Raw genomic sequence first — 13,932 nt, 5'->3', positions numbered from 1 at the left:
TAAGACATGTAACACATTATCCAGGAGGAGAAACTAATTCACCTGTGTGTGTTAAATCCAGCGGGAGCAGGCAATTAGAGCTAGAAAAAGGAATTTCAATTGTAAAATACAGTAGCAGCAGTCAATTAAGTCACTGGCCCATCTAGACAACCAGCAGGTGAAAAAGAAACAATCGCATCTGACGGCCAGGGTGAAATAGGAGGAAAGAGTTATAGAAGAGATTAAACATAAACCTCAAAACTCGAGTAACAGAGGCAGGGCATCATTCTCTATCACCAAAATAACAGTTAAATAAGCAAGTTGTGCAGGCCTTCATGGGAGAATAAAAATAAAGCAAAGGAGCGCACGATGCATTTAGGAATATATCCAATAACAGAATTTTCTTAGCCTGTTATTTTCACCTAAAGAAAATTTACCAGCACACAATAACATTTATGCAGCTATCTTAAAATGTAGACATGTGAAAACAGCTTAACAGAATTTCAGTTCAAAGACCTTCATCATTATGTTCAAGACTAATTTCAGTAGTGAAACGACCAACTACACTGCAAGGCTGCCTTTTTCATTTACTCCATCACACATGCACAATAATCTGAATAGTGTTTTTTTCCAGAAATCCTGTAGCTCCGGAACTGAACAACATACTCAAAAGCAAGCTTATCGAGTCAAAAGTTGTGCAAAATCAAAGAGTGTCGATGAGCGCAGCTATATCATACCTGGCTGAGGAGAAAGCAACAAGGTTGAATGCACCAGCGTGCTGAAATAGGTACCAAAAAATTCAGGCATGCAGGGTGTAAACAAACACAATGCTAAAATGTAAAAAAAATTAAAGAAAATTTTACCTGACACAATGCAAGAAGTGAAACACCTCCGAGAGTCTCCTTCAAGCACGGTAAGGGGCTGGTGGCAATCAAAGGAACCCACATAGGCATTCCAAATGCCCCACTGTGTGGCTCAAGCTTCAATTGCAGCGCAAAGGCCTTCAACAAAAACACATCAATCATGTTAGAAGAAGTGGAGTAAGCAATATACATCTGCATGACATAACTAACTTCAAGCTTATTATGTTATCCTTGCTATAGACAAAACTAATTCCCAATAGCAGTCACATCACATCATGGTTGACTGTAACTAATACTTTTGAAGACCTTGCCGGCGTAGAGAAACCAAATCACATGGCCTACATAGATCAATCCTCCCTAGCCTCTAAGTGATCAAAGTTTCAGAACATCGGTCGGCTGCATAGATATCACTCCGTCATATCTTTCGAGACATGAGGGAGTACTTCTTGGTACACCTATTTAGCATATATACATAGCACGGATTAGATTCCAGTTGTTAATACGAGAACCTTCATTTGGTATCCCATCATTTATTTGCAATTGCAAGTATCTTGCTTGAGCGCTCAAGTATTTTCATGAGCTTGTTGATTTATCTTAGCATTTATAATAAAAGGATTTATTCTGGTGATTGCATCATATCTTGCCACAAGGCATTGATGACCAGCCTTTATCTAATACCGTATTCTTTTTCTGTCGCTTACTCAACCAATCAATTTTTGTGATCTCATTGTACTTTGTACCACCATATGTTCCCTTTTGTACTTACAATTGATAGCATGCTAACTTTTTCAAACTGCCACCAGGAATCTATGGAGAAAGCTGTAAAGAATAAAGTGGCAAAAGCTGTTGTACCTGCTATTGATGTTATGTTTCAAGCACTTAGGTAAGTTCCTAGCTGGTAATTTGGTTTCTTGTTAGAACACGTTTTTTTTACCTCTGTTAACTACTTTTTTCCTACCAGTGAATTCGGAGCTAAGGTTGTACCACCCAAAAAGATTCTAAAGATGCTTCCTGAGCTATTTGATCATCCAGATCAGAACGTTCGGGCTTCTTCCAAGGGTTTGACGCTTGAACTTTGTCGATGGATTGGCAAGGAGCCTGTTAAGTCAATTTTGTTCGAGAAAATGAGAGATACAATGGTGGGATTATTTGTACCAGTGCAATGTTTTTATTGATAATTTATATTACAAGCCAACAGTATAATCACTTTTCCTGTTTGCAGAAAAAAGAATTGGAAGCAGAACTATCAAACGTTTCGGGGATTGCTAGGCCAACTCGCAAGATAAGGTCAACATTTTTGAATAACATGTCTGCTTGATACATTTTAGCTACACAATTTCTGAATAACTTTGGAAAATAAACATCTAAATTCTAGGTCCAGGCTGTAATGCTGTGTTGTGAGTCTACATGAAACTATGATAAAATGGCAGACATTCATAATAATATGATAAAAGTCTACTGCAGTTCCCAGCATCTGATACAACTTTGATCTATGTTTTGTTTATCACAATGTACTGGATATCTCTTTTTATCATGCATTAATAGTGAGTAGAGATGAACAAACTTCATATTTACAAGGAAAATGTCCATTTTACTCCTCACAAGTGTTGCAATGGTTTGGATAAATCTGCATAAACAAAAATGAGAAAACATGTGGTCGTAGAACTGCATTGCATACGCACACACGTCACAAGAATGTCTGGGTGAAGACCTGAGAGAGCCTTATGTAAAGGGAGAGATGATGCTTACGATGCAGGGGAGCCCTGGGTGTGTGAGGATGTAGGCGTAGCCCTGCATGACCTTGTCGGCCGGGATCGGCCACAGCCCCTGCGTCGACCCGGTGTCGTGGTTGTCCACGAACGTGACGGCCTTCTCCGGCAGCCACCCGATCATGCCGGCCACCTTCCCAGCGCCGTCGCTCAGGCGCCACAGCTCGCCCTGCACGCCCGCCTGCAGCACCCCCTTGGTGGCGAGAGAAAAGCGAGGGGAAGATGCACCGACCTGGATCTTTGTCCTCGTCGCCTCCGGTTGTCGCCGGCGCGGATCTGCCCAGCGCCGGCCCGTCTCTGGCCGCGCCCGGCGCCTCCGGTCGCCGCCGCCACCGCCACCTCCGGTCGTCGCCGCCGCAGATCCGCCCCGCGTCGGCCCGTCTCCGGCCGCGCCCAGCGCCTCCGGTCGCCGCAACCATCCGCCCTCCTTCTTGATCTCGCCGCACGCCGGCGCAGCGGAGCGATGGACGGCGCCTCTTCCCTCCTCCCTGCAGCCACGCCTCTAGCTCCTGGTCTCACCTCCGTCCCAGCGCCGCCCCTCGCTGCTCCTCCACCTCCGGCGCTCGGTAGGTCGAGGGAGAGAGGCGCAACGGCGGCTCGGGGTCTCGGAGGAGGAGGGGCGAGGGGCGAGGGGGGAGGCACGACGGTGGGGCGAGCGCGCGCAGCGAGCCGCCGCCGCTTGTTATGAGAGGAGGAGAGGAGGGGAGGAGCCAGGGACGAGGCGGAGGCGGGGATTGGGCCTAGGGTTTCACCGTCGCAGAGATTCCTCTCACGCAGGGCGACGCGAGCTCACTGCCGTCGCTGCCTTCCAGAGGCGGCCCCGCACGCCCTCGGCCCCAGTCGTCATGCACCCATAAGGGGAAGCGGAAGGTGAAAAATGAAACTACCGTATCCAACGGTTGAGGTGAAAAGCGGGACATGGAAATTACTGTAGCTTCGGGACTGGACGAACGAGATTGATGTGCCCCTTTTGGATGGCTGGTTGGCCGGGTAGTCTAGGAACATTTATAGAAGTAATGTGTGTTGTATGACTCTACTATTCGTGGTTGCCATGTTGACTTTATTTATAAAGCTGGGCTTCGGCCATCTGGTTAAAAGTACCGTATAAGGGAGGGGTGGAGTATCTACTAGAGATGATGTAACCCACATATCTATCCATCTGATGTGCTTAACTGTTTGGGCTCGCATGCGGGGTTGCATTAACAAAACGATCCATGTGCTTGTTTTGGAGCAGCTTAACTATCTCCAAACAATCATTCTCAAAGATAATGGGCTGTGTATAATAATTCAGTGTCAGTGCTAGTCCTTCCTTTTCCGCGCATTATTCAGATTCAAGGATATATATGCAATTGTGCAATTGACGGCGAGCCGAAGGAATATTATCTCCCTTATAATCACGACCAATTAATTATCTTCTTTTTTCGACAAAAAACATATATTAATATCGGAGATACCAATTACACCCAGCCTCTGCAACAACGCATTGCCCTAGCGTCCTTACGGATGCACACAGCCGAAAAAAAAGAATTACAGAAAAAAAGAAAAGTTTCGCTACGGTATTTTAAAAATTGAAACAACATCAATAACACCACCAAGACAGCACCATAAGTCCAACTTCTTCAAAAGCGGCGCCTCCAAGAAGGGAACAGTGCACAAGCGATGTCGTCGTCCGATCAAAGATCTGTCTTTTCACCCTGAAGAAGGTCCTCACTCTCAAAACAATGCCTTCAACAAGGCCATTGCCAGGCACAACCAATTAAGGCCAGACCTTGATTTTCAGCCTGAAAGATAAGACTTTGGTCTTCTCCTGTCGCCCCCACTTGCATGCCGCTGCTCCAAGTCATGAAACACCAAGCCAACTCCTCCTCGCCACAGAGAACGGATCCTCCATTGCTAGTCCTCAGATCTCAGCCTTCATGACATTCTCTGCCAGGACCATGGACCAATGATATTAACAGCCAGCAGAGTTTCGAAGCTCTCCCTTTGAAACCAAACGGCCAGAGTAAAACATGGGTGCGCACGACCAAGTCCCACCCGATCCAGCAGTCTCCAGGCGTGAATCGCCCATGGAAGATCGCCGGCGGCGCCTCCCGGAACCCGTCACTCTAGCCAGATCAATGGGGACACAGCTCTGGCAGATCAACACCTTGACACAAATTGGAATCCTAGGACCGCCGCCTTTATTCAGGTCGCGCCCCCATGCCGGCGACCATCCCAGGCCGACCAAGGTTGCCGCCGGAGACACCAAGAGTTGATCGCGTTGTCCGAAGACACCGTACACGCCCTGCGCACCGCCGCAGCTGAATGCCAGCCCACCACCGGCGACAACAGCCGTCGCCGGCTTCCATGCCTCTCCACCTCGCCGCCGGAACGCGATGACAGATCGAAAGATCCAGCACCACTATCCGCAGGCCGACCCTCTTCGGCGAAGAAGAGAACCGCCTCCACCGTCGAACCCAAGGCTGCTGCCCCGGGCGACCTCATGTCGCGGGAGAAGCCCGAGACCATCTCCACGCACCGGTGAGAGGCTGGGGGGAAATGGTGCTACGGGGGACACTACTAGGAAAAGGGCTATAGCTGCACGCAAGTGGTGCCGGCGCACCACCATAGGCATGCGCCGGTGGAACATGTTGCCGGCGCACCAAATAAGCGCCGCGCCCGCGATGGACCTATACTGCCGGCGCACAAAAAAAATTAGTGCGCCGGGGATAAAATTCGAAGAGATCTGGCCGGAACCAAAAATTATGGGCACCTTACCCCCGGTGCACCTCTATGGTGGTGCGCCGGTGGCAGACAATTTACCACCAGCACACCACCATAGAGGTGCGCCGGGGGTAAGCTGCCTAGATTTTTCTCTCCACCCCCCCCCCCCCCCCCGGGAATCGCCTTTTCAGTTTTCGAAAATAATAATAGAAAATGACAGAAAATTCAAAAAATAAAATCCTTTGAAATGCCCACGTAATATGTGATCTAGTTTTAGTAAAAGTTTGAAAATTTGAATTTCGATGTATTATGCAAAATGGCGTCATCTTTCGGTAAATTTGAAAAACTTTTTTATATCAAAATCGATCTACTCGAAATTTCCTATTCGAATTCAACAGCCTACGGCCGTTTGGAGAAAAAATGGATTCGTCAAATTCAAAACAGAAACAGGACTTTTTTCAGATTTAAGATTTGGGAGAAAAAAAGAAAAAAAATACCCCCGGCGCACCACCCTACTTGGTGGGCCGGCAGTAACCTATGGTATATATATACTCCACACCTGCATGTGCTCCTCACTTTTACATTTTCCTTCTCTTTTCCTCCTCCTCCTCCTCATCTACTACATCGAGCTACTGCAGCGAGCTACTCCGGCGACCTTTACTGCACCGACGGCCACGATGGCCACCGACGGCCACAACGTCCTCCGGCCTCCTCCAACACCTCCGGCCTCCTCCACCACGTCCGGCCTGCGCCACCACGTCCAGCCTCCTCCACCACCTCCGGCCTCCTCCAACACCTCCGGCCTCCTCCACCACGTCCGGCCTCCGCCACCACGTCCAGCCTCCTCCACCACCTCCGGCCTCCTCCACCAACTCCGGCCACCTCCATCAACTCCGGGCTCCCCCACCTACTCCGGGCTCCTCCACCTCCGGCCTACTCCTCCTCCTCCTACACCGACGCGATGACCTCGGGAGCTTACGCCATCATCCTGCACCTCCTGTACCTCCTACACCGGCGCAGAGACGACAACCACTGATTAGCTAGATCTAGATCTAGATCTAGATCTAGATTTGTTTTTTTTTGTTTTCTTGTATAACCTACCGCCGGCGAACAAGACAGGTGCGCCGGGGATAACGCGAGTTACCACCGGCGCACCAACAGGTGCGCCGGCAATAAGCGATTATCACCGGCCTGTTCCCACCGGCGGGCTCTAAGTGCGCCGGCAATAGGCCTTTTTGGTGCGCCGGCAATAGGCCTTTTCCTTGTAGTGGGAGAGCCGACGGGAGGAGGGGGGCCGCACGCCAGGCCGCTGCCGCCCATCACCATCCACGCCGACAGGTCGCAGCGTCGAGGAGGAGGGATCTCGTCTGCCGTCCACTGCGCTTCAGCGAGGAAGGGCCCCCACCGCCGCCACGCCCCGGGTCTTTGCCCCGGCGGCGCTACCGGCGGCGGCAGGAGGCGGCTAGGGTTGGGAGGGGTGAGGGAGAGGGTTTAATTATCTTCTTATCTTCTTTGACTTCTTGATCATGACCAATTAATTGTACTTTTGTTAACCATTAATTGTTAATTTGCCACTTGGTATATTTGACTAGGTGGTTGAAAATAGATATCCCTATAACAGTGTGATTCTCCTGACCCGTAGTCACAAAAATTACCTTTATGGTTGCATGTCACATTAGTGATTCTTGATATGCTTGCTTCGCTGATGCATCATTGTAATCTCTGGTGCTTAATATATCTGTTTTATCCGAAACAAGGAGGGACTTCTCCATTCCGTTTTCTAAGGATGATACCACTACCCGATTCCTCTGGTCGGACCGGTCGATAGTAGTCGTCAGACGCAATTGCCATAATTCCAGGAGCTCCTTCGACCCTCGAAGATCTGTCTGAGTATATGATGACGCAAAGTGTGCTTAGGAGAAGTTCAGGACGGATGTACCCATGTACGGTGTACCTCCCAGTGTCAGGACGCCACACGGCAGTTCTGAAAGCAAAATCTCACTGGTAGAAAAATGGTCTTCCGTCCAGCCCCATTAGTCGCCAAAATATAGGAACCGCGACTAATGGGGTCTTTAGACGCGGTTCTGGTGGCGAACCGCGACTAAAGAGCTGGGCCCAGCGCGCTCGCTGGCCAGCTGGTGGACGGGATGGGCTTTAGTCGTGGTTGGCCTGGCCCGAAGGCCTTTAGTCGCGGTTGGCCAGGCCAACCGGGACTAAAGGCCCATCCCTATAAAAGGGCCTCAGCACACAGCACTTAGCCATTTGGTGCCACTTCTCTTCACAAGCTTTACAAGGGGGTGTAGGTTTGCTTTTGGTTCCTCCTTATGCACACAAGGTGTTTGATAAAAATGCCCCAAGAGCATGAAACAAACATGATATGAAGTGTTGGAGCCACACTTGAGCTTCCTTATTTATTTTTTCCTCCTCGATCGCGGTTAGCAACTTGAACCTTTCATGCATGTGTCATTGATAAAATATGCATGTGTGTAGTTCATTGTTTAATTTATATTGTTTGTAGCTAGTTAGTTTAACAAATGCATGATGGTTAATTATATATTTTATATTATAATAATGCAGATGAATCGGCAATGGATGTACGGTAACCGACTCTCCGGCGAGTTCACTACGGGTTTGAAAGATTTCCTCGTAGTGGCTAATGCGAACAAGCAGGGGGGTTTTGTTATCTGTCCATGTGTTAACTGTAAGAATCAGAAGGGTTACTCTTCCTCAAGAGATGTTCACATGCACCTGCTTCGGCACGGTTTCATGCCAAGCTATAATTGTTGGACCAAGCATGGAGAAAGAGGGGTTATAATGGAAGAAGATGAAGAAGGGGATGATTTCATCGATGAAAGCTATCTTGCTCATTTCGGTGATACTTTCATGGAGGATGCTGAAGGTGAAGGGGAAGGTGAAGGGGAAGGTGAAGAAGAGGCACGTGATGAGCCCGTTGATGATCTTGGTCGGACCATTGCTGATGCACGGAGACGCTGCGAAACTGAAAAGGAGAGGGAGAATTTGGATCGCATGTTAGAGGATCACAGAAAGGCGCTGTACCCCGGATGCGATGATGGTCTGAAAAAGCTGGGCTGCACACTGGATTTGCTGAAATGGAAGGCACAGGCAGGTGTAGCTGACTCGGCATTTGAAAACTTGCTGAAAATGTTGAAGAATATGTTTCCAAAGAATAACGAGTTGCCCGCCAGTACGTACGAAGCAAAGAAGGTTGTCTGCCCTCTAGGTTTAGAGGTTCTGAAGATACATGCATGCATCAACGATTGCATCCGCTACCGCGGTGAATACGAGAATTTGAATGAATGCCCGGTATGCTTTGCATTGCGTTATAAGATCAGAGGCGATGACCCTGGTGACGATGTTGAGGGCCAGAAACCCAGGAAGAGGGTTCCCGCCAAGGTGATGTGGTATGCTCCTATAATACCACGGTTGAAACGTCTGTTCAGGAACAAAGAGCATGCCAAGTTGTTGCGATGGCACAAAGAGGACCGTAAGTCGGACGGGGAGTTGAGACACCCCGCAGATGGAACGCAATGGAGAAAGATCGATAAAGAGTTCAAAGATTTTGCAGCTGACGCAAGGAACATAAGATTTGGTCTAAGTACAGATGGCATGAATCCTTTTGGCGAGCAGAGCTCCAGCCATAGCACCTGGCCCGTGACTCTATGCATCTACAACCTTCCTCCTTGGTTGTGCATGAAGCGGAAGTTCATTATGATGCCAGTGCTCATCCAAGGTCCGAAGCAACCCGGCAACGACATCGATGTGTACCTAAGGCCATTAGTTGATGAACTTTTACAGCTGTGGGGCAGACCTGGTGTCCGTGTGTGGGATGAGCACAAAGAAGAGGAATTTGACCTACGAGCGTTGCTTTTCGTAACCATCAACGATTGGCCTGCTCTTAGTAACCTTTCAGGACTGTCAAATAAGGGATACAATGCATGCACGCACTGCTTACATGAGACTGAAAGTGTACATTTGCCAAATTGTAAGAAGAACGTGTACCTTGGGCATCGTCGATTTCTTCCGAAAATTCATCCAGTAAGAAAGAAAGGCAAGCATTACAACGGCAAGGCAGATCACCGGCGAAGCCTGCGGAACGCATCGGTGCTGAGGTATTTGATATGGTCAAGGATTTGAAAGTCATCTTTGGAAAGGGTCCTGGCGGACAATCAGTTCCGAAGGGAGCTGACGGGCACGCAGCCATGTGGAAGAAGAAATCTATATTCTGGGAGCAAGAATATTGGAAAGTCCTAGAAGTCCGCTCTACAATCGACGTGATGCACGTTACGAAGAATATTTGCGTGAACCTCCTAAGCTTCTTGGGCGTGTATGGGAAGACAAATGATACAAAGGAAGCACGGTAGGACCAGCAACGTTTGAAAGACCCTGATAACCGGCATCCGGAATGGTTTCAAGGTCGTGCCAGCTACGCTCTGACCAAAGAAGAGAAGGTCATCTTTTTTGAATGCCTGAGCAGTATGAAGGTCCCGTCTGGATTCTCGTCCAATATAAAGGGAATAATAAACATGGCGGAGAAAAAGTTCCAAAACCTGAAGTCTCACGACTACCACGTGATTATGACGCAATTGCTTCCGATTGCTTTGAGGGGGCTCCTGCCGGAAAATGTTCGAGTAGCCATTGTGAAGCTATGTGCATTCCTCAATGCAATCTCTCAGAAGGTAATCAATCCAGAAGTTCTACCACGGTTACAGAACGATGTGGTCCAATGTCTTGTCAGTTTCGATTTGGTGTTCCCGCCATCCTTCTTCAACATTATGACGCACCTCCTGGTTCACCTAGTCGAAGAGATTTCCATTCTCGGTCCTGTATTTCTACACAATATGTTCCCCTTCAAGAGGTTCATGGGAATATTAAAGAAATATGTTCGTAACCGTGCTAGGCCAGAAGGAAGCATCGCCAAGGGCTATGGAAATGAGGAGGTAATTGAGTTTTGTGTTGACTTTGTTCCTGACCTTAAGCCGATTGGTCTTCCTCGATCGCGGCACGAGGGCAGACTAAGTGGAAAAGGCACGATCGGAAGGAAATCAACGATATGTATGGACGGCCATTCTACGATCAAGCACACCACACAGTTCGACCAATTCCAGCTTGGTGGCTCCGTACTTTGAGAAACACAAGAATATTTTACGCTCGGACAACCCGGGGAAGCCTGAATCCTGGATTAGGAAGGCCCACATGGAGACTTTCGGCAGTTGGTTGAGAAAACATTTAATGAATGACAATAAGGTTGTAGATCAGCTGTACATGTTGGCCAAGACACCATCTTCGACTATAACGACTTTCCAAGGGTACGAGATAAATGGGAATACATTTTACACGATCTCCCAAGATAAAAATAGCACCAACCAAAACAGTGGTGTCCGCTTTGATGCAGCAACCGAGAATGGGAAAAAGGTCACATATTATGGTTACATAGAGGAGATATGGGAACTTGACTATGGACCCTCCTTTAAGGTCCCTTTGTTCCGGTGCAAATGGTTCAAGCTAACAGGAGGTGGGGTAAAGGTGGACCAGCAATACGGAATGACAATGGTGGATTTCAACAATCTTGGTTACCTTGACGAACCATTCGTCCTAGCGAAAGATGTCGCTCAGGTTTTCTATGTGAAGGACATGAGTAGCAAATCGAGGAAACGGAAAGATAAGAAAACGATCAGTACATCATGCGATGATCCAAAGCGCCACATTGTTCTTTCAGGGAAAAGAAACATCGTGGGAGTGGAGGACAAGACAGACATGTCAGAAGATTATAATATGTTTGGTGAAATTCCGCCCTTCAAAGTGAACACCGACCCAAGCATTAAGTTAAATGATGAGGATGCTCCATGGATACGGCCCAATCGTAAGCAAGCAGGGACACAAGGGAAGAAATGATGTGTAATAATTTATTGTACCAAACTTTGTTGAATGGATCATGTGAATTATATTATCCGTGATGTGTTCTGGTGTCCATTTTCGAATGATTCGATTAATTCGAGATAGCACTGATGATACATGAAATTTGGAGTGATTTAGTCATACTCCTGCCTAGGCGTATAATATGCATACTCGTAGTCTTCATAGTCGCCGCCGTTGTACTGGTAGTCGTCGCCTTCCAAGTTGCCGCCGTCGTCGTTGCCGTCGTCGGCCGTCGGGCGGCGCTCGTGGCTCGAATCGAGGGTAGCGCAGGCGGGGATATCGCCGGCCGTGATGTAGTCCATGACGCCCGAGAGTCCGGCCGTACCACCATAGCCGACGGCCGGCCTCGTGGAAGTTTCCAGGAGGCAGACCGTCCTCCTCATACCTGGCGAGCGCCCTCTCACGCCGATTGATGAAGAAGGCGTCCCAAGTATGCTGGTTATCGGGATGCCAGCGGGGATTCATCCGCTGCTCCGGCGTGAGGTCGAGGTTGTAGTGGTTCGTGATGGCCGCCCGGCGCGCACTACCCTGAGGGACGGGAGGGACCGGCACGCCGCCGGCGCTTAGGCTCCAGCCGGCAGGGACGCGGTAGCCCGGTGGGCAAGGGTAGTTCGAGGCGCAAAGCTCCTCCACCTGCTGGTAGGTTAGAGTGGGTGCGGTGGAAGCCATGAGAGAGTGATGAGAGATTGTAGAGATGTGATAATGCTGGCCAAGCCGGGCTACCTATATGTAGTGACAAATGGCGGGAAAAATGGGAGCGGGAAGACAGGAGGCGGGAAGAAAGAGGCGGGAAGAAAGTGGCGGGAAGAAAGAGGCGGGAAGAATGTGGCGGGAAGAAAGTGGCGGGAAGAAAGAGGCGGGAAGAAAGTGGCGGGAAGAAAGTGGCGGGAAGAAAGAATTTTTTGATATATTATTTTTCTGATTTTTTTGATATATTATTTGTATTTTTAAGAATTTGAATTGAATTAGTTTTATTTTTCTGATTTTTTTGATATATTATTTGTATTTTTAAGAATTTGAATTGAATTAGTTTTATTTTTCTAATTTTTTTGATATATTATTTGTATTTTTAAGAATTTGAATTGAATTAGTTTTATTTTTCTGATTTTTTTGATATATTATTTGTATTTTTAAGAATTTGAATTGAATTAGTTTTATTTTTCTGATTTTTTTGATATATTATTTATATTTTTAAGAATTTGAATTGAATTAGTTTTATTTTTCTGATTTTTTTGATATATTATTTGTATTTTTAAGAATTTGAATTGAATTAGTTTTATTTTTATGAATTTTTTGATATATTATTTGTATTTTTAAAATTTTGAATTGAATTAGTTTTATTTTTATTGATATATTTCTGAAAAAGAAAAAAATTTGAAAAATAGCTTTAGTCGCGGTTGGCCTCACCAACCGCGACTAAAGGGCATTTTTCCGCGGGAAATTAAAACGCGGCGAAAATACCCTTTAGTCGCGGTTGGGGTCGCCAACCGCGACTAAAGGTACCCCTCCCCAACCGCGACTAAAGGTCCCTCCCTATAAATACCTGCGCGCCGCGCCAGGCGGTTCACTTCGTCTTCATCCTCGCACGCGCGCAATCCTCCTCTTCGAATTCGTCGCCGTCAGGCTGCCGCCGCGCGCCCTCGACGTCTCGCCGCGCCGCCCGTGACCGCCGCCGTCACCGCGCCCTCCTCTTCTCTCGTCGCCTCGTAAGTCTCACCGCGCCGCCGCCCTGCGTCCCAAAAAGCGATCCCGGCCGCCGTCGCCGCGACCGCCGCGCGCCGTACGGCGATGTACGCGTGTCTTGCCGCGCCGCACCCGTGACCGCGGCGCGCCCGCACCGCTTCGTGACCGCCGCCGCCGCGCGCCTCCTCTGTGCCACCGTGACCGCGCCGCCGGCCACGCACGCACCACCGCCGCACCGGCCGTGACCGCCGCGCGCCGCCGCGCGCCCTTGACAGAGAGGGGAGAAAGAGAGGAGGGCGACGTCGTACAGATCGAGGCCGGGGGCCCATTTTTTTTGTTCTTCTTAATTAACAAAAAGAAGTGTATAACAAAAAAGAAGTGTATAAAATTAACAAAAAAACAATTTTTAAAATTTGCAAGTTTTAGAAAATATGTATTGCTTAAGAGACATAATTTAATGCAATGTGTATAAAATGCAAGGACATACACATTATCCTTCATTTTAAGAGACATTCTCCCTCGACGCGCCTAAGGTATTCACATGAAGTTTTTCCATAAAAATGTAAGAATGTGAACAAAGAATACTCACGGTGCAAATTGGATGAACACAATGAGAGCATAAAACTAAAGACAAAGTAATTAACCAAACAACTTTCTGCAAATGAATGGAATATCATTATCTTGGTCTTTATGACAGATAGTAAAAAATAATCTCCATAATGATAACCGGAGGAAGTCACCTGTCGGGGCTTATTGGTATTCGAATACTATGAGGGTATTTAAGTGGCCAAAAATAAATATCATGATTTCAGCCAGGTTAAAGTTATCCTACGATGCCATGCATTAGATAAGAATATTACATGTGCATATGTAGGTATTAGTTCCTACCATGCCATGCCACCGGTCTCTCGGTCACGCGGGCACCGCCACCGCCCTTTCGCCACCGCCCTTTCGCCACCGCCACCGGTCTCTCGGTCACGCGGTCACTGCGTCCCCCC

At 48.0% G+C, this 13,932-nt stretch overlaps 2 protein-coding genes across 2 annotated transcripts in view; one reads left to right on the top strand and one right to left on the bottom strand.

The window, feature by feature from the left end:
• Positions 1-13,932, top strand: part of LOC127326510 (disease resistance protein Pik-1) — a 28,369-nt gene that overhangs the window by 6,677 nt on the left and 7,760 nt on the right. The gene's annotated exons all lie outside the window — the stretch shown is intronic.
• Positions 1,786-3,567, bottom strand: LOC127326539 (uncharacterized). The gene is given in 2 exon segments (XM_051353384.2): positions 1,786-1,981; positions 2,065-3,567. Coding segments are annotated over 2 exon segments (297 nt in total). The 5' UTR covers positions 2,166-3,567.

The sequence above is a fragment of the Lolium perenne genome, chromosome 6 (assembly GCF_019359855.2).
Source record: "Lolium perenne isolate Kyuss_39 chromosome 6, Kyuss_2.0, whole genome shotgun sequence".
Lineage (NCBI taxonomy): Eukaryota > Viridiplantae > Streptophyta > Magnoliopsida > Poales > Poaceae > Lolium > Lolium perenne.
Note: the sequence above shows the minus strand (reverse complement) of the source record. Positions and strands in the feature narration are given on the sequence as shown.